At 49.1% G+C, this 20866-nt stretch overlaps 1 protein-coding gene across 5 annotated transcripts in view; it reads right to left on the bottom strand.

The window, feature by feature from the left end:
* Window positions 1-1892: 1892 nt before the first annotated feature.
* The window catches only part of LOC139361300 (disco-interacting protein 2 homolog C-like), a 56299-nt gene continuing 37325 nt past the window's right edge, over window positions 1893-20866 (bottom strand). The window contains exons 4-5 of one of the 5 annotated variants that reach the window (XM_071089914.1): window positions 6725-6907; window positions 1893-4343 (exon numbers count right to left, since the gene is read on the bottom strand). In XM_071089914.1, the coding sequence (XP_070946015.1) occupies window positions 6726-6907 (182 nt within the window). In that variant the 3' untranslated portion in view covers window positions 1893-4343; window position 6725. The other 4 variants (XM_071089916.1, XM_071089915.1, XM_071089913.1 and 1 more) reach the window with 4 other exon arrangements.

Genomic DNA, 20866 nt, shown 5'->3' with positions numbered 1-20866 from the left:
GTTTGGGACCCTGCTTCCGGCTGCGCTCCCTTGCTAGGTTCTTGGCCTCGGGGGCCAGGAGAAGCTGAGTACAGGCCTGAAACCTGGACCCCTTCCACAGCCTCCGTGGCGTTTGTGGTGTTATGCAGGACGAGGCCCTTGGAACTCCAAGCCCTACCCTGGCATGCCCGCCCACTGGGGCGTCTTGGGCACCTGCTGTGTGCTAGGCTCCGTGGTGGGGTGGGCGGTAGCAAGGGCTGTGGGGTAGAGTGGACACGGTACGCGGATGATGAGAAGCGTCAGGGAGGCAGAGAGAGCACAGCTGAGACCTGCAAGGAGGGGACTGGCTGTGGGTGTTGGGGCTCAGGGAGCTGCCTCTACCCAGAGCCACAGTGGCCAGTGAGGGCAGAGCAGGGGACCGAGGCCCAGGGAAGCCGTGTGTATGGTTCGCATCAGGTGTGCGGGTCTGCCGGGCTGTGCGGCCCTTCTCAGTCCTGGCTGGGCCTGGGGTCCCAGAGGGAACGGAGGGTCTTTGCATCTCCCTCCTCTTGCTTCCCTGCTGCTTCCTGGTCAACGGATGCTTCTTTATTGCAACTCTGGCAGTTATTCTGCATATTAAGAGGAGTTTCACAAAATCATAGGGGGAGAGGCGGACTAGGGATTCATTTTTTTTTCTCCCCCTGATTTTACACGGAGCCTTCTACTACCCCTTAGTGTGGAGGCAGAGTGCAGATGCTCTACAGTTATCTATCCAGGAAGAGAAGAGCTGATGGGAAGTCACAGATCTGATCATTGCAATAACACTGACATTTTTAAGTGGGAGAATGCTGATGTCTATAATAATCAGAGTAAAACTTTAGTAGCTTCAACATAAAGATTCTGAGATGATCTTAGAGCCATTTCGTCCCTAGATCCTTCTGCAGTGTGGAGTGTGACATCTCTACCAGCCTCTGGTCAGTGGCCGCCTGTGGGTAACTGAATGCTTGAAGTGTAAATGAGAACTTCTAATTTTATTTAATTTTAGTCAAATTTAAATAGCTATATGGGCCGGGCACCGTGGCTCATGCGTGTATTCCCAGCAGTTTGGGAGGTCGAGGCGGGTGGATCATGTGAGGTCAGGTGTTCAACACCAGCCTGGCCAACAAGGTGAAATCCCATCTGTACTTAAAAATATAAATAAAATAGTCAGGCGCGGTGACAGGCGCCTGTAATTCCAGCTACTCGGGAGGCCGAGGCAGAAGAATCACTTGAACTCGAGAGGCAGAGGTTGCAGCAAGCCGAGATCGAGCCACTGCACTCCAGCCTGGGTGACAGAGGGAGACTCTGTCTTAAGAAAAAAAAAAGATTTTAAAAAACCCTACATGCCCCTAGTTGCCTCTGTAGGAGACGGCATGGTTCCAGAAGGTAGACTTTGTGTTGAGGACTCTGCAGCGTCAGGCTGGAGACAGTCTCCCTTCCTAGCAGCGTGGGCCCCTGGGCTGTTCTTCTACCAGAAGGGATGGTGGCGTCTCTGGGAGGTATCTGTAGACTCAGATCTGTGTGGATTAGTGACTTGTGTTACTCACAGATACTTAATTTTATGGGTAAATGAATACCTGGACTGGCTGCAACTTCAGGGCGAGATTCGGGAGTAGGGAGTGAAAAGTGACGACGGAACCCTGGGCTTGTCCTGCTGCCCCCAGGACCCGGTCGGGGTGCCTTCTCGTCTGAAGTCCCAGCACGTGGTCAGGGTACCCCTTGCCTCTGAAGCCCCCAGGAAGTGATCGGGGCACCAATCCCCTCTGAAGCCCCAGCACCTGGTCGGGGCACCCCTCCCTTCTGAATCCCCCAGCCACCTGGGCGGGGAGCCCCTCCCTTCTGAATCCCCCAGTACCTGGTCGGGGCGCCCCTCCCTTCTTAAGCCCCCAGACCCTCCTGGCCTGCGGTGCTGCTTCTCCAAATGCTGTCCTTGGCTGTTTTCCAGGAGTCACCTGCACCAGAGCAGGCTGCGTGTGTCAATTCTTGTCGGATCTGGGGTGTCAGTGAAGCTCATTTATCTTGTCTTCCTCCTCATGTGCCGTATCTCACCTGTTGACTGTCTGAGTTTGTGTGAGTGCGTGTTGTGCGTTCTCAGGCTGTACTCGGTGCTTAGGTGACAAGAACGTCTTAGAGCAACGGACTGTCTGCTCCAAAGGACGCTGGGCATGAATCGAGACACGGTTTACTTGTGGGGTTTAAATTTCCTGGGTGTTGGAGGCAATTAAGGGGAAACAAGGTCTAAAAAAGCCCCTGCAGATGAGGAAGGCAATAATGAAAAAAATTACTCTATACACACTTAGCAGATGATTTACTTTGTAGGTGAATTTTGCATTTCGGGAACTACTAAAGCTACTGTTTGTAGGGATTCCTTGATGAGCTTCTTGTTTTCTGTCTAGAAAGTAAAGTGGATCGGTTTTGCCTTTAATGCTGACTGACTAGAATCTACTTCCTTTTCCCCCCATTCACGTTAGGGTGGGGATTGGACTGGAAGAGCTGTAGGATCTCTTTATTTCTGATCTTAAATGAATTTTTTCTTCAATGCCCGGTTCTTTGGTTTGGGAAATGTGCTCAATTTGTACCGTGCTTTAAATGTACACAATGGTCGAAATTGCTACTTTTCTTTAAAGTTAGATATAACATCTTAAGTAAAATGTCATCTATAAATCAGGCACAGTCTGGGGCCTGGAGACCCCTCTTGTCACTTCCTTCCAGCTGTGTCTTCTTCCCTGGCCACATTGCCCCTGGCCACATCTCCTCCCCAAACCACGCCGTGTCATCCGCCCACCACCTCACCTCTGGTCACAACACCTCCCTCCCGGCCACATCACCTGTGGCCTCACTGCCTGCCTCCCTCCTTCCTGGTGGCCTCCGTGGCTCCCACTGTCTGCCCTCCCGAGGGTCTGTTCAAGACTCCTTCCCCGTTTTCCACTCCTGAGTGGGTCTCGGGGCCTAGATGTTTCACAGGATGCAAGTTTCTTCCCTTCCAGCCGTGGGTCTCTGAGCGACAACTCCAGAGAGGGCACTAAGCTCTCCTTACCTACCTGGGGGGCCCTGAGCCCTGACCACCGACCACCAGGGCTTTTCTGCAGTGTGTGGGGCAGACTCATGCATGAATTGGACTAAAAAGATGCTTCCAGGAATCCTTGTTTTAAGTGCACTGGAGCAGAGATGGGGAGAGGGGACCACCTGGTTTGCTCAGAATTTGGTCCTGATCACAGCCAATGAGGCAACATAAGCACCTCCTAAATGAAGCATTCCACAGACTGATTTTACACATGACAGAAAGGCATCACACAATGAGTGAGTTTGAGCTGCATTTGAAGGAAGAACAGGTCCCTGTAGGTGGAAATGAAAGGTAAGCGTGACCCAAGCCATCAGCAGCAGCGGGGGTGGGGTGGTGCAGACTCCCCATGGATGGTGGGCATGGCTGAAATGCAGGAGAGGGCAGGGGTGCGAAGGAACGGCAGGGCGGCAGTAAAATTCCCCTGCAGAGAGGGGACGTGACTGAGATATTATCACATGTATACAACTGAGAGATGATTTGAGGAGGATTTCTGGGAGCCTGTGGGAAGAGCACGTGGTCATCATCAGTTCTCGGGATCTCTTTTTATGAAGTGAAAATAGTCTTGCCTCTGCCTATCTTGTGAGCTGTTGTGACGATCAAATCAGATAATCTTCAGCGAGCCTTGTAAATGCTAAAGCTTATGACAGACTGTTCCAGCCCCCTTGTCTCTACCCTCCTTTCCTCCTGAGTAACGTGAACCCTGCTGGGTACCTCACTATCTGCCTGGTTTCCTCCTCCATAACGTGAGCCTTGAGTACTTGCTGGGTACCTCGCTGTGCACCTTCCTTAGTAACGTGAGCCCTGAGTATTTGCTGGGTACCTCGCTACCTGCCGTACAGCTGGCTGTAGAATTGTCAAACGCACTTGGCTGGCACATAAGCAGAAGTGCTCGCTGGGCCTTGGGAGGGCTTTGTGACATGTGGGTGCCTTCTGTTCCCTGTTAGGCTGGAGCTGCAGGAGCCCCCCTAGACCAGATAGAGGACCAAGGCTGTGGCCTCGGGGTGGGGGCTGGGGGAGCTCCCTGGGTTTATTGTGTGGGTGAGAGCAAACTTCAGTCCCGCTGTGGCATTGGGATTCAGGGTTCCTTCTGGAATGTTCTGAGTGAGAAACAGGAAGTGTGCACAGGTGCGTCTTCTGTGGATTTTATGGTTATCTCTTGGGAGAGCACTGGTGCCTCTGAACTATGAACCTGCAGAACCACTTCTTCCACTAACGGCCGCCTTTATATAAAGAATGACTTACAAAAGATGCCACTTCAGATGGAGGTATTTGCAGGTGTGGCCTGAAAAATGAACAAAATGACTTTCATCTCAAGGAAAGTACCTTACATTTTTCCCAATGATAGACATTTGAGCTTTCCAGTGAATATTAAAACATAAAAATCTTGTGTCCACCACTTTCTCATGTGACCAATGGTGATACTGACGTGGGGGTTTTTTTTTTTGTTTTTTTTGTTTTGTTTTGTTTTGTTTTTTGGACATATAATGAAATGTGGAAGCCGCTCATAACTCTGAACCAGTATTTTCTAACCAATGTGTGATTACAAAATCGTGTGCTGGTAAAAGCCATTCAAGTGCAAGACGGACCAGTCGACTTAGAAGGAATTGGGGCAGAAAGGCCCGTCGACCAGAGCACAGACTCTGTGTTGCAGACAGCCTGTACGGAAGTGCCACTTGTTACATTTGGCAGCAGAGAATACCTAAAATGATCTGAAAACACAATGAAAATACTGCTTCCTAATTGTATATCAGTATGGGGTCGGACTTTCTTCATAAACTTCAGCCATGGCTCTGCAGCCCACTGAACGCAGATGCAGGCATGAGAATCCTGCTGTCTGAGGTGCAGAGATGTTAGGTGTTTTCACAGTAGCACAAACTGTTGCCACGCTGCTGCTTATTTTGGAAAATGGTTTCTTCTTTAAGACTGTGTTAAGATGTAATGACTTTATCCTTGTAAAAGAAACTAAATTATGTTCTTTTTTTTTTTTTTTTTTTTTTTTTTTTTTTTTTTTTTTGAGACGGAGTCTTGCTCTGCCACGCAGGCCGGAGTGCGGTGGTGTGACCTCAGCTCACTTCAACCTCTGCCTCCTGAGTTCAAGCGATTCTCCTGCCTCAGCCTCCCTAGTAGCTGGTACTACAGGTGTTCAGCACCATGCCAGGCTAATTTTTGTATTTTAGTAGAGACGGTGTTTCACCATGTTGGCCAGGCCGGTCTCGAACTCCTGACCTCAAGTGATCCACCTGTCTCTGCCTCCCAAAGTGCTGGGATTACAGGCATGAGCAGCCACCACTCCCGGCCTGATGAGAAAGCTTTTTTGTGCTCTTTAATAAAGTGCAAAGGGTTCCTGAGACCCAAAAGTTTGAAAACCACTGGCTTAAACCGACAAAATTGTCCATGATTCTTCAGTGTATCTTCTAATCTGTTGATGGAGAGAGGACAGCAAGGGTTGCTTTACTTTTTTCCTTTCACAACTCAATGGTGCTGGGACAACTGGGGTATCCACATAGAAAAGGATGGACTGGACCCTTCCTCACCCTACACGCAAAGCTCAACATGGTTCCAATGTAAGGAGCTGACTGAGACCCATTCTGTCAGTCTGCTGGGTACCATAACGGACACCACAGACCGTGCGACTTAGACAATAGCATCTTATTTCCTTTTTTCTGGAGACTGGAAGCCTGGGATCAAGGTGCGGGCAGGGTTGGATTCTCTGGGGCCTCACCCCATGCTGTGTAGACAGCTTCTTCTCTGTGTCCTCACAGGTTTCTCTTACGTGTATGCAGCACTGAGGACTGTGTCTAAATTCTCTTAAAAGAACACCAGTCATACTGGATCAGGCCCTACTTTTAAGATCTTATGGGACCTAAATTGCCAAGTTAAAGGCCCTGTATGTAAATACAGTGACATTTTGGGTTTCCGGGGTTTTGACTTTAACATGGAATCTTGGGGGAGGGGGACAGTTCAGCTCATAACACCTTTAGGGGAGAATCCTGGAGAAACTGTTAGGTTGGATTAGGCAATGTTTCCTTGGCTGAGACGTCTAAAGCTATAACAAGCAACTGAAGGGAAAAAGACGGCATCAAAATTAAAAATGTTCAATTCAGAGGATACTATTAAAGTAAAATGACAACCCACAGAACAGGATACATTGTCACGATAAGGACCTGATATCAAGAATATATTCAAAAACTCTTAATAAAAATCCAATTTAAAAATGGACAAAGGATTTGAATAGACACTCTCCAAAGAAAGACCTATAAATGCCTTAAAAAGCACATGAGATGTTTAGCAGAATTCGTCATCTTAGAAATGGAAATCAAAACCACCGTGAAATAACACTTCACAACCACCGTGATGGGTGGGTAAAACCCCAGTATTGGACAGTGACATGTTGGTGAATTGGGGAAAACTGAAATCTTGATATATTGCTAGTGGGAGGGGAAGTAAAATGGTGCAGTTGATTTGGAAAAGTCCGACAGTTCCTCAGAAAAGCATGAAAACACCGTACGACCCAGCAATTTCACTCCTAGCCATATGCTCAAGAAAACTGAAAACATTTTTCCAAAAAGTATGTCATGCCTGAATCTTCACAGCAGCATTATTCATAGTAGTAGAAACAGTCCAGGTGTCTGTCAACCGGTCACTCACTGAGATTCCACTCACCTTAGACGTGAAAGATGTCAGCACCGAAGGTCACACCAAAGGTCATGCACTGTACGATTCTCCTCACAACAGGTGTCCAGAATGTGCAAATCCAGAGAAAAGGAAGTTGGCTGGTGATTGCCAGGGGCTGGTAGAAGGAAGGAGCCAGGTGCTGACTCTTAATGGGTTCAAGGTTTCTTTGGCCTGTGGTGAAAAAGTCCCGGAATTACATACTAGTGGTTGATGTGCAGCTTTTAGAATATGCTAAAAAGACTGAATTGTATTCTTTAATATTGGGGCTTTTGTGCTTTGTAAATTGCTTTTCAATTTAAAAAGGAATTCAAGAAGTTATTTGGTGTTGATATGATAGTATCCAAAACAAGTTACTATGTAACTCACGTCCCCAGCGTTAAACTTCATTTTCTGAGGATCTTGAAGTGTTTGAGGCTAGGAGACACAACGATCCTATACTGTATGTTACACCCCATCTTACTGATTTCTATCTCACATAACCATATTCAGGAAAAACCGACATGTAAATGTGAGCTGAATGCTATGCAGAGGCACATTCCTCTTACCCGGATGATCTTTAGTGGTACAGTAAGAGATGAGATCATAGCAACGTTAGTTTAGTTAGTTTAATTTCCATGGCAACAGGAATTTGGCACATGGGATGAGTTAGATCTCCCTGCACAGCTCCTAACGGGGTTGCCCATTTCTGTGTGGTGTCTGTGTATATTCTCGCTGTGGAAATAAGTGATAGCGCCTGCACAAACACTTGTCCAGAAGCGCACACGAAGCTGGTGAAGGCAGAGGACAGGCGAGAGGGAAGCATGGCTCAGCCCTGGCAAAGAAGACCGTTATTCCAAACGCAAAATATTCAGGAACACAATCCTTGGGAAGACTGGTGATGTCTTTAGACCTCACCACTATCGGGTTGTATCTGTGCAGCCAGTTACCAGAGCCGCAGAACGGCGTGTGTTGGTATTGGTGTCATCACTCAACGATTCTGACTTTTCCTGGTGCTGAGGATGACTGCATATGGCAGAAGCAAAGTGCTAATCTAGCACAGGTCATCATATCCAAGTTCTTTTCTATGAAGGCGGGCAGGGTTAGGAACCACCCCACCCCACCCCACTCCCCAATCCTATAAGAACTGGGATCTGATGATCTGTGCTGTCGAGAGAGGCAGGGTTAGAACACCTCATTCCTCAATCCCATTGTTGAAAATAATAGTTGGATTGGGAGGGTTTTTACTCCTAAGGTTGAAGCCGTGCATTTCTGGAGCCTGGGCTGTCAGTCATGGTGGCTGGGGAATGCTGGGGCTGCGGTTGTCTGGCTGCCGGTAGCCCTGCTGGTGGGTCCTCCCTCTTTGACACCGTTCATTTCTGAAGCTTGCTTTCCCCGGTGTTGGAAGTAGCAGCACTGGAAGAATGGCCGCCTTCCTACAGTGAAGCTCTGGCAGGAGAGGAGAAGATACGGAGCGTCTGTTCAAGGACGTGACGTTCTGGGCACCGCACCATGCGTTCTGCTTCTCAGCTGTGCCTCCTGGTTGATGTTACCATCACCTGGCATTTCCCAGGAGGTAACTCGCGAATGCCACACTGATGGAACAGTGCGGCTCGAGTCCAGGGCCGCTGGAGCACATCAGCAAGGTCAGGCTGGACGCATGTGCTTGCTGACAGGAAAATGACAGGAAATGTCATGTCAGTTCAGGAAAATGACAGGAAATGTCATGTCAGTTCAGGAAAATGACAGGAAATGTCATGTCAGTTCAGGAAAATGACAGGAAATGTGTTTGCTGACAGAAAAATGACAGGAAGACGACAGGAAAGAGGCCCATGAGGAGAGGAACCAGTAGATTCAAGGCAGTTAACCGAAGGAGCGAGCCATCACAGGCTGGGAGGACACCCCAGCCACAGTGGATGTCAGCAGTGGTGGCTGGACTCGGGGTCCGTGAATGTTGCATGATCGAACGTGTTTGGTACATTCTCAGCTCCTGCCCAGGTGCCTCCCAAGCATCGGGTGTTGTGGCTCCCCACACCCTTCCCATCTGTGTGTAGCATGACCACCACCTTCCTACCGTGTGTTTGTCCTATCACGGCTGCTGTGCCTAACGGACGCTTTGCTTTCCAGCTACTTTCCTATAACCAAAGCCCTTGAACGACTTTGCGTTTCAGAGACGACAGGGTATTAGTTTTTCATGATTGCTCTGAGGATTTCCGAAAGCAAATGTAACTTACAGGATGGAAGATATTGGAGACAGTAATTATAGATGACTTTTCTCAGTTTTTTGATTGTGGTAAAGTTACACAGCACTCTATTTTTAACTGTATGGTTTTGTGGCATTAAGTGTGTTCACACTGTCGTGCTGCGATCACCGCCATCCATCTCCAGAACTTTCTGGTCTCCCCACGCTTGAAACTCGGTCTACCAAACACTAGCTCTCCTCCCGCCCCAGCTCTGGTAAGCACTACAGGTTGCTTACAAAATAAGCTTTTTCAGTAAGAGAAGGGGCAAGGAAAAGAGCTCTAAAGACTGTCTTGAGATTTGAGGAAGTGTTTTAGGTTTTGTTGTGTGGTTCCCGGTGTAAAGGAACTATTGAAGACGTGGGAAGGCGAAGGTCTGTGATCTCAGGAAGTGCTGGGCTGGGCAGCTTTCCCACTGTGACGGGGGCACTTGCCCTCAAACCTGCCTGAGATAATCGCGTGAGGATGGTGCTGCATTGTGACAGCTCTGAACTTGGTCTCCTTGAACGTTGCCAGGTACATAAGCTTTGGCGGTTACCATCTAGTGTCTGTGGGAGACCTAGAATTTGAACATTGTTGACTTTAGGACACACTCATTTTATAACACTCTACCTGTTCTCATCAGTAGGAAATATGCTGTGTCCTTTTTTTTTTTTTTTTTTTTTTTTTTGAGAGGGAGTCTCGCTCTGTCGCCCAGGCTGGGGTGCAGTGGCCGGATCTCAGCTCACTGCAAGCTCCGCCTCCTGGGTTTACGCCATTCTCCTGCCTCAGCCTCCCGAGTAGCTGGGACTACAGGCGCCCGCCACCTCGCCCGGTTAGGTTTTTTTTTTTTTTTTTAGTAGAGATGGGGTTTCACCGTGTTAGCCAGGATGGTCTCGATCTCCTGACCTCGTGATCCGCCCGTCTTGGCCCCCCAAAGTGCTGGGATTACAGGCTTGAGCCACCGCGCGCGGCCTTTTTTTTCCCCTTAATATTCTGTGTTGCTGTAACAGTAGTTGCAGCGGACGCTACTTCTGGTTCATGGTCATCACCAAACACAAGCTTCAGGAAACCGTGTGAAAAATGAAGGGGAAAGTGCTTTTCTGCAAAGGGCTTTTTTGAACATCCTGTTTTTTTCTGGAATATCTGTTTTGGTGTAAAACGTTTTCATATTTAGGGGTTTGTAACGTGTTTTATACTGGTTAGCTTTGAAACCCCATGTTTTTGCATGCCATGGGGCTGCTTTATCCTGTTATTCTATGATATAGCAGGTTGGCAAAACTATTGGTTATTTCACTTTAAAAACCAAAGCAGCTTACAGATTGAGTGTGATTCTTGTAAGAATTTAATTGTAACATTGATTTGTGTTCAACAAGCTTACTGGAATGGCTAGATCCGTGGACAAAAAGATAAGAACATGTCAAGTCTCTGGGCCAGGAAGGACTTTCAAATAATACAAGTGATACACATTAATTTCTTAACAAAAGATTAGATTTAGTACATAACTGTTTAAAACCTCCATATTTTCTATTATAGCCATCCCACAGTGCCCATGGGGGTGGGCTGCAGGACTGCCTATGGAATCCAAGGTCTGTGGGCACTCAGGTCCCTGCAATAAAATGGCATCGTGTTTGCATATGACATATGCACATCCTCCTGCAGACAGTCATGTCAGGGTTGCTCGTAACAGCTATACCATGGACATACCATGCGAGTAGTTGTTTAATGAATAATAAAGTCTGAATGCTTAGTACAAACACATTAAAAAATATGTTGATCTATGGTTGGTTGAATCCACAGGCCTGGAACCCGGGGAGAGAATACAAACTCTAGAAGCAAAACGAACAAAGCACTTGAGGTCAGCAGTGACGGGTGTGGGATCACACTGAATCTCATGTGTTTTGCTGTCTGTGTCACTGTGTCCCGTGTAAACGGGAATCATTTGTAGCTTAAGGTAAAATAGGTAACAGGAAACACTACAGAGTGGGCACGAAGGCGCGCCCCTCATTACCCCGTGTTACAGCCAAGCGTCTGCCTCCTAGGGAAGGATTTGTTCTGTGGGGAGACTAGATGTTGATGATTTCCGCATGTGTGAAGGGAAACTCCCTCCGAGAAGCGTGGCTTTGGCCGGAGCACATCAGACGAGAGTTAGCGTGGCATGGAGTTTCCACAGTGGCCCTCAGGCCTGCTGCTTCTCTCCTCTCCCCACCCCTGGCCCTGACGCTTACCAAGGGAGGCAAGTTCAGCTCCAGCTGAGCCCCGCACAGGGCTGTGGGTCTCTAGGGCAGGTGCCCACCTTCGCCTGAACAGGCTGTGTCAGAGGAGGGTCTGGCTGTACTTGAGCTGTGAGAGATGCTCTCAGAGATCCAGCATCCTGAAAACCCAGGTGCTGAAGGTTCCTCCTCTTCCACCATCCTGCGGGGAAGGGGGTCTTATCCTGCTTCCCCTCAACCCGAGCTGACTTCTTGTCTGTTCTGTACACCTAGGTTTTCAGAAGAGTTTTGTTAATCATCTAGCAGACAAACAACCATAAGGTGACAGCCTGGGAGGGTAGACGGCGCTGGAAGGTAGTTTCCTGAATAACAGCGTTCAGTTTCCTGTTTTGCCATCATTTGACCCAAGGCCCCAAGATAATTGAAATATTGTCAGCCAAACACCGATTTTTTATCTGAGTTTTTTTTTTTTTCTTTTTAAGTTATGGGTGCAAACTTATAACCAGGGACCTGACAAAAGAGAAGGATTTATTTGCAAAGTGAATGTCGGGGATGGTTGGCATTTGCCAACTCTGACTAGCAGGGACCCAGGCTGCTTCCGTTCTGCCGCCCGACTCCTGACCCTCCAGCTCCTGCCCCTGTTCCCACCAGCAGGAAGAGGAGCGGGAAGGTGCCTTTTCCCCTTTAAGGGGGTGAGGTGAGAGTTGCACCTGCCACTTAGCTAGTCCCTGGGGTGATTCTCCAGCATGGGTGGGAGTTGGGTTTGGAGGCCTGAGCCCCGTGAAGCCGGGGTTGCTGTTCCCTGAGCAGCAGGAAACTGGACTCTGGGAAGTGGGGTCAGAGGGTAGCATCCTCAGGAGGGGCCTCTCGTCCCGTTTGACATCTTCACTGCAAAAGGGGGTGTGGGCTTCATGGTCCATTGACAAATAGAACGTTACTTTTTTTTTTTTTTTTTTTTTGAAGCACATAGAACCCTAATTCCTTTGGCTTTTACTAAAGTGGCATTTTGTAATTCCACATGATTTCATTGATATACTCGCAGGAGAGAATGCTTCCTGTAAACCAGAAGGATCTCTGCGACAGTCCTCGATCCATAGAGAGTTCATTTTCCCAAGGTTATAGACACAGCCTTAGGGAGGGGTTGAGGACACACTGCGGCAGCCTCAGGAGGTCCTGGACATGTGTCCAAGGTGTTTGGGGCACAACTTGGTCTTACACATTTTAGGGAGACGTGAGGAATCAATACATGTGAGACGTACGTTGGTTCAGTCTAGGAAGGATGGATGGCTCGAAGCGGGGAGGGATTTCCAGGTCACAGGTAGATCAGACAAATGCATTTCTGGTGCATCTTTCCAGAGGAAGCAGTCAGATCCGCATTTATCTCCGTGTGCAGATGGTGACTTTGAGTTCTGTCCTCTGTCCATGAGGAATTTCCTTGTGGATCGGTTGTGAGGGAGGTACGTGGCTTTTCCCCCCACCCCCAGTAGCTGTCTCTGTTAGGAAGAGCATGGGAGGCAGGTTTGGTCTGAGCTCTTCCTCACCTTGACGTCCCTTTAGCGTAGTGATTTTGGGGTCCTGAGATGTAGTTTCAACTTCATGTTTCTGAATACACTGGCACTCTAAACAGTGTTGTAGGAGGCATCTAACTTACTTAGAAGAAGAAGAATATTTGGAAACACTTGAGCACCTTCGTCCTTGAGAGAACCAAGCCTTTGTTTAGTTTGCTTTGCCCTGAGGCTGTTACGCTGTCCCGGGCTGTGCGGCCTTAGAAAGCTGTGCCCCTGTGAGCTACTGCCTGTGGAATCTGGTGACTTTGAAGTTAATCCAGCAGCTACATATTTTGGAAAGCAGATTCCCTCTTAAAGTGTTGGTGATTATGATTCTAGCACTAGAATTTCAGTGTGTGTTTTCCACCCTTCTTACTTTGTCTCCTCATACACTGAGATGCTGCTGCATTTGCCCTTAGGCTTCACTGAGGGAGGGTCAGTTCTGACCCTTTCTTAGATATTGATCTTGAACGGACAGAATCGAGATTCAGGAAAACTCTCGAGCTGGGAGAGTGTGCTGATATCTATGTAAGTGGGGTTCATGTGTCAAACTCAGGTTTAAGAAAAACCAATTCTAGGCTGGGCATAGTGGCTCACACCTGTCATCCCAGCACCTTGGGAGGCTGAGTTGGGCAGTTCACTTTTGAGCCCAGGAATTCAAGACCAGCCTGGGCAACATAGCAAGACCCTGACTCTACAAAAAATTAAATAGGAGAGGTGATGTGCACCTGTGGTCCCAGCTACTCGGGAAGCTAAGGCTCCCCACACACAAAGTATCAATTCATGCAGTGGCCAGTTCTGCTGGGACCACCTGTTAAGACTACTCTGGGCCTCATGGTTTGAGAAGCGTCTGTCCAGGGTCGAGAGGGAGTAGCTTGAGGGCCTAGAAGCCAGTTCTTGTGGTTGAGCGTGATTGCGGGTGTGGAGTTGGGGGCAGGGCTCTCCACGGCATGAGTGGGTAAACGGATGGGCTTCCAGGACGAGCCCCTGTGACTTTGCCTGGTTTACATCCGTCCAATACAAATCCACAGGCTCTTACTCTAGAAGCTTCTGCTGGGGCTGATGGACTGGCCTGGGGACAGAGGGTGCCCTCAGAGCCTCATGGTGCCGTCTGGTTTAGGAAGAGCACTTAGTCACCTAGATCTAGGATTTATGGCACTACAGGGGACTCCTCACACTCAGAGCAACAGCCATCTGCATTCTAGACTTGGTTCTAGGCAAAGTATTTTGGAGCCTGTTGGTAGGTACCCTGTGTTCTGTTTATGTGTAAAACAAGTTAGAGTTATAACTAGTTAAAACCTATTTTTAAAATTTTGCCACAGAATATGGCAGTTGTGGTGGAGCCTGGCCAGAGACCCCCACACTGAGACGCTGTTGCTTGCTGGGGTTGCAGGCGTTGCCTGCATCGGCTGCCCCTCCCGGCGTGTCTGTGTTCTTGACACGGGCGCCCATCGAGGCTTGGCCTGTGGGAGTCGTGCAGCCATTTGTCTCCGTGTTCCTCTGAGGTTCCGCAGACTTCACGGTCCCGTGGCAGAGCATACGGTATCTGCTTGCATCCTGATTTCCCCAAACCCCAGGACAGGCCAAGAGTTCCTTACACACAACTGCAGAGGGCCCCGTGGCGTGGATTTGCAGAGACACAGCCTTTCCCCAGCTTGGCCTTCGTCTCCAGAGTTGGCTTTAGGGTGATAGAAGCTTCCTTCAGACTGGGGGGCCTTGAAGCTTTGGTGCTAGGAATTCGGTGAGCAGCACGGATGATACCCCGTTTCTCTGCGTTTGTAGCACTAGTTGTTAACACGACCACGAGATGTACAGAGGAAGGAAAAAGGAGGTTTTATTTTCAGAGTAACACTCTGTGCTTTGGGAAATGTGGTCTTGGGGGAGCTGTAAGCACATGCCCCTCAGGAGGAGAGGAGGCCGCGGCATTACACGTTCCGGGGTTTGTTGGCTGTGTGTGTTCATCGTGCTCAAGGAATGTCTGAACGTTTACAGGGAAAGTGGGGTTTGTTCATCCGGTTCGTGCAATGTCTGAACACTTACAGGGAAAGTCTAGCACACATGCAGTGAGTTAACCTGTAACATCCGTGTTCGCCTTGGGGCAAGTGTAACATTTGAAATGAGGTGGACTGGGCGTGTCGTGTACAAAGGTGAGCTGTTGGGCGCAGACGTTTATGCGCAGCCTCAGTCACAGCCAGGACTGGCTCGGGGTCTGCAGCCTGTGGCGGGAAAGGACACTCATGAGGCCATTCTGTCCAGTCGGGGCTGCCGGCAGGGTCCCAGGGTGGGGCTGTCTGGTCGGCCGGCATCTGGAGTCCACCCAGGTCCAGTGGGCAGCGTTCCTCTAAACCAGGCTTCTGATTGTGGAGGAGACTTCATGCTGGTTAACACACTGTGCAGGAGTAATGTTGTGGGGCTTTGGGGTCCACCTTCCCTATGATGCCGGTTACATTTCTCTCCGGACCTCACAGCCACAGAGATTGCACCTCGTCTGGCAGCAGGGGGTGCCATGTTGACATAGTAATTTATTGTATTAACCTTTTTATTGCTATTTTAATAACCATTTTTTTTCTTTTTAAAGAGATAGGGTATTGCTGTGTTACTCAAGCCAGTCTTGAACTCCTGGCCTCAAGCAATCCTCCCACCTCGGCCTCCCAAAGTGCTGGGCTTATAGACGTGAGCCAGTGCGCCCAGCCTACAGCCACGTTTTTAAAACTCAGCAGTTTAAAAATCCTATTCCTTTTACCCCCTCAAGCAGGCTGGTTGGCCTTGTGCAAACTGGGGTGTCACGATCTTAGCCCCCCTTTTATTTTTACCTTTGGCCTCAAATTCTGATGAGAACAGCAGTTACAAAATGGGCTTTAGGTGATTCTTCCGTTACTAAAGCCAGAATTCTCACCAGGTAGAGATGTTTGTCCCCAGGATTCCAGAAAGCTGTTTTGAATCAAGCCCGTAGGAAATAAGTAAGGAACTAAACTCTTGGTCCTCTGCTTAGTACCAGGGGAATGGGTTAGTTGCTGATACCCTTTGATCTGTGCTCACGTGCTGCATCTCATCACGGGAAGCAGAGTCGCCCTGTGGAATAAAGCCCGGCTCAAGGTGGCGCGTCGAGACGCTTGGGGCTGTCAGTCCCTTATACAGCGGCAGACTTGGAGACTCAGTATCGCGTGCAGAGCCCAGGCAACCGGAGTGCATCCACTTTAGAGACCACATGGACGGTCGGCAAGGTGGATGTCCGGGCATATGGCCTTGACAGGCCCACTGCGAGGTGAATTAGGAATTCGTTAGCAAAGAAATCAAACTCGCCTTTGGGTCCCGACTACTTGGAAGGTTGAGGCGGGAGGATTGCTTGAGGCAGAAGGTCAAGGCCGCGATGAGCCATGATTGTAATACTGCACTCTGGACTGGGTGACACAGCGAGACTCCAAGTCAAAAAAAAAAAACAAAAACAAAAACAAAAAAAACAAACCTTACTCTTCATAGCAAGAGGGAGAATTTATCAAAGTAACTGCAACAAAATCTTAGATGATGTAATTTCAGTGGCTAAGTGAGCTGTCCAGCCCACGTGGCTGGCTCACAGCGCAACAGAGCCAGGTGCTGCTGCAACTGCCCCCCCACCCCGATCGCTTGTGGACATTTTCTGTTTTCCCATATCTCCCTTTTGGATACGTAGCTCGCTACTTTATAGCTAAGCATCAGTAAAACAGGTTGTCTATTTTGAAAAGTAACTATTTTGTCTTTTAAGGACAGAAAATGAAGCAGGTGACAATAGCATGGCGACCTGGTGAATAGATTTAGAGGAATATTTAATACTTGGCACCACTCTGATCCCTTCTTCTCTCATGCTTAGTTACAGCTACCGCCTCCTAGGACAGAACACTTTGAGCTCTGTGAGTAGGAATTAAACATGTTCTAAATCAGAAGTTTTAGTTAAGCAGTATTTTATGTGAATGCCCAGATCCTAAGTGTTCACTGTACTGGTGTGTGGTGTTGAAGAAGGAACGAGGGCTTGGGGCTGCGTTTATGGTGCAGCGTCCGGGTTCCCATATGTGAGATGAGGGCCAAGAGACACGGCCTGGAAGGTTCAGACTGTAGGATTGAATGGATCTACCCACTCCTGGAAAGCCTCAAGTCTAACTTGACTTGGGCTGGTTTTAGGGAGATGCTGGCAGCGCCGTCCTCACAGGTCACTGGGAGGGGCTCTGGCACCGTCCCCGTCAGGTGTCTCATGATCAGCCCAGCTTGCTCATCTCAGAAGCTGTTGGTCGTGTTCTCGTTCCTGTTGTTCGTTGCGTGTTATTTAGGTTCTGTTCATGTGGGGACCTAGGAAGTTCCACAGTGAGAGGAGAGCCGCTGAGCCGCCTTCCTGCCTGGATGCCAGCCCCACGGAGGACCGTAACTGCTTGAGGTTGGCTTCTGCCCCCGGCCTCACCTGTGGAGGCATTGATGCAGTGGTACTTTCTAAGCTCCTGGGGCACACAGTGCTGTTGTGTGGATCCACAGGCTACTGTGGCGTCCAAGCACGTGCTCCCGGAGGAGAGGACTCTGCGGGCACTGATAGTGGGAGCTGGCTGAGAGTCGAGCGAGTTGAGACTCCCTGTGACCTGCACAGCTGCCATTTGCACAGCCCCTCCTGACACCAAGATGGTCGTGCGATAAATGCACAAAGCACATCTCCAGCAAAAAGCCGCCGATTGTCCATATCCAGGATATCCACCACGGTGGCTTTTTGGTGTTAATACGATGAATGTGAGCAGCAGGTGGTCTGCGTCGAGTGTGACTGTGCCACTGCAGTTTTGTTCTCATGTCTTGATGAGCATGAACGGTTCCTGACGAGGGTAGGTAAGGATGCTGTGACCTGAGACTCTGCAGTATTGTAGCTTGAGGAACCAAGGAGTTTTTCTGTCTTGCAAAGCCGTCAGGGAGGATGTTCCAGGCTGGTGACTGCTCCATGAGGTATTTAGGGATCCAGGTTTCTTCCCGACCCCTGCTCTGCGTTCCCAGGGACACGGCTGTCCTTGCCGTGGTTGGGAATGGGTGATTGCCATGCTGGCGGGGGAGGCTTAAGGTGAGAGTGGCCGTGATTTACCTAATCTACATAATGACAGGGAGCCTGGGAGTAAAGTGTAGCCATGGCCTGGAGGATGGATGATGGTTGTTGGTGAACGACTGGCTGCACTCACCGCAGCTGGCCCAGGAATGGGGAAGGATGGCTGAGTATGCCGTTCAACGGTACCTGGTTCTTTCAGATTTGACTTCCTTACGGATTTTCTGCTGTAAAGAGGAGAGAGCCTGTGGTTCTAGGCCAAGCATCTCACTCATCTCATAACATCTTGTATCCCTCAGCCAACATTTATGTCAAGTTTTAGAAGTCCTATCAAACTGGCAAGCATTTCTCAATTTGGTTTAACCATTGGATTTTATATCTGTGTCTGCATCTCTATTTTACATCTATGTGGTTATTTGACACTCTGTAGTACCTTTGTAATAGGTTCTCTTTGGTGGAAGTTACTCTCAACAAACCCTTGCTGCTACTTGAATTTTCAAGGTTGCAAGTAGAAAGGAGAGAATAAAAACCACATCTTCTCTAATTTTAAAATTTGTTGTTTCTCAAATCACACCAGAAGTAAAGATATTACAAATTACAAAAGCAGCCAGAATCAAGGTTAAGAGATTTCTGGGCGATTCTGGCTAATCAGCAGTATTTGCTGAGGTGTGTGCAGCAGAGCAACATGCCAAGAAGCCCGCGACGGGGGAGAGTTGGGAGGCCAGGCTGTGACTTCGGAGGTGTGTTGCCTCAGGGAGAGGAGCTAGATGTAGAGAGGATAAATGGCCACAGGTGTGACCACCGCCATCCTTGCTGCGGTACGGAGGCCTTTGTACAGGGGCCTTTGTGAGCTGAGTTAAAAATCAAAATTGAGAGAGTGCAATGCATTCTTAGTTTTTAAAATAAAATGCTAATAGAGAACGTTTTGTAAGAATGTAAAATGTTACATCTTTGTTTAGAATTTAAGAATAATAATTTGCTTCTGAGACCTTTGCGACTGAGATTTGAAATCTTAAGTATGGTTTTTTCTTCCATGTTTTATACATATGCACGTGTACACATATATGTAAGGTATATAAAAGGAAAATAAGCGTGTCTGTATTCACATTTATATACACTTCCATAATGTGTATACTTCTAGTCACACATAGGTCTAAGAGACTATGACGTGACTTGATAACCATGAGAGGGTAATCGCGCCTCCCGCGTTCCAGGCCTCACACAGCCCGTGCCAGGTTTTGGAAGTAGGAGTTTGTCTGCAGCCACTTCGGGAAGCATGTGGTTGCCAGGATTGCCTAGAGCTCCAGGCTGTCTCCAGTCCCAGCCTCCCTGGGGTAGAAGCTGCCCTACCAGGGGCCTGGACATGGACGTTAGGGCCTGGAGCCAGGGACCGCTCCTGAAGTGGGGGGCTCCCCTCACGGCTGGGCATGACAACCGAGGATAGGAGGCGGAATCAGCCTCGGGCCAGTGCACGGCCTCCCTGAAGTGCTTGCGGGAAGCCCCAGCTGCACTTTGATGACCCCATAGACAGCACCACAATCTGTGAGATCCCCCTGGCCCACCCCTCAGGTTCCTAAAATGATGAAGGTTTCCTGAGCTGCGAATTTTTAGATCTAGGCTAAAAAGTCCTGGGACAGACTCACAGGGTTCTTTATGTAGAAATGATGAGTGTGCTGGTGACTCAGAGCAGGCACTGTACCCTCACTCCAGGGTCCTTTGTGCCAGGTGGAAACGAGCGTGTGGGTCACCCAGAGTCCCTGCATCCTCACTCCAGGCACTGCTCTTTGGTTTCTTAATTAAAAGCCTAAAAGCCTTGATAATGAAAATGTATTCTCCCCAGAGAGTAGAGTTTCCGGTTATGGAGGCTCACCAGTAAATGCCGTGCCAGGTCAAATATGCTGAGATCTGGGCCAGGTCCTGCTTCCTGCCCACGGCCAGAGCAGGTACTTCATTTGGGAGGTGACCCGGGGGATATCTGAGAGGCCTGCCGGTCCCCGAGGGATGAATCCGCTGGCCTTCACATTCTGCTCCGGCCTCCATCGGCTCCTTCCTACCTGCAAACTGCCGGCTTTGACGTTGCCATCATTGGAGATATGTTAGGGACTTGGTATGGGTTGATGCCCATAGGACCAGCAGATCGTGAAAAGGTGGGAACCAGGGCTGGGAGGGTGGTGACCACGGCCAAACTGAGAACGTGGTGGGCTGGAAGGTCCATTTTCTGTCTGAGGTGTTTTTTAAAATAAAAAACAGTGTCTCAGGGACATGAGAGGGGAGGCCACAGACGGGGAGAACGCATCTGTAAAAGACTTATCTGATAAAGGCTGTTATCCAAACCGTGCAAGGAACTCTCAAAACTCAACAAGAAAATGAACAACCTGATTAAAAATGGACGAAAGACCTGGACAGATATCCCAACAAAGAAGATACACAGATGGCAAATCTACACGTGGAAACATGACCCGCGTCTTATGTCATAGGGCGAGGCGTCACTGTGCACCCATCGGCCTGGCCAAAACCTGAACTCCGACACCACCACGTGCTGGTGGGTGTGTGGGCATCAGGACCCTCACTCATCGCTGGGGGAAGTGGGGCAGCTCCTGTGGGAGGCAGCGTGGCGGTTTTCCGTGGAACTTAGCTCTCCGACCACAGGAGCAATCACAGTCCTGGACGTTTACTCGGAGGAGCTGAAAGTTTACTTCCATGCGGAAATGTGCACACAGACGTTGACAGCAGCTTTATAATTGCCAAAACTAGAAAGCAACCAAGATGCCCTTCAGTAGGTGAATGGATAAACTGTGGTATGTCAGATACTGGGATATTATTCAGCACTAAAAAGAACTGGACCCCTAAGCCATGAAAAGACACAGAAGGATCTTAAACGCATGTTGCTAAGTGAGACTCCAATCTGGAAAGGCTGCCTGCTGTCTGAGTCCAACTACAGCACAGTCTGGAAAAGGCAAAGCTGTGGAGACAGTCAAACAATCAGCGGCTGTCAGGGGTTGGGGAGGGGAGAGATGAATGGGAGGAGCATAGGGGGTGTGTAGGGTGGGGCAGCAACTCCAGGTGGGGCTTTCATGGGGGATCCATGCCGTTCCACGTCTGTGAAACCCACAGAGTGAGCAGCAGCAGGC

The sequence above is a fragment of the Macaca nemestrina genome, unplaced genomic scaffold (genome assembly GCF_043159975.1).
Source record: "Macaca nemestrina isolate mMacNem1 unplaced genomic scaffold, mMacNem.hap1 Scaffold_151, whole genome shotgun sequence".
Taxonomy (NCBI): Eukaryota; Metazoa; Chordata; class Mammalia; order Primates; family Cercopithecidae; genus Macaca; species Macaca nemestrina.
The sequence above is the reverse complement of the archived record's forward strand: the minus strand, read 5'-3'. Positions and strand labels throughout refer to the sequence as shown.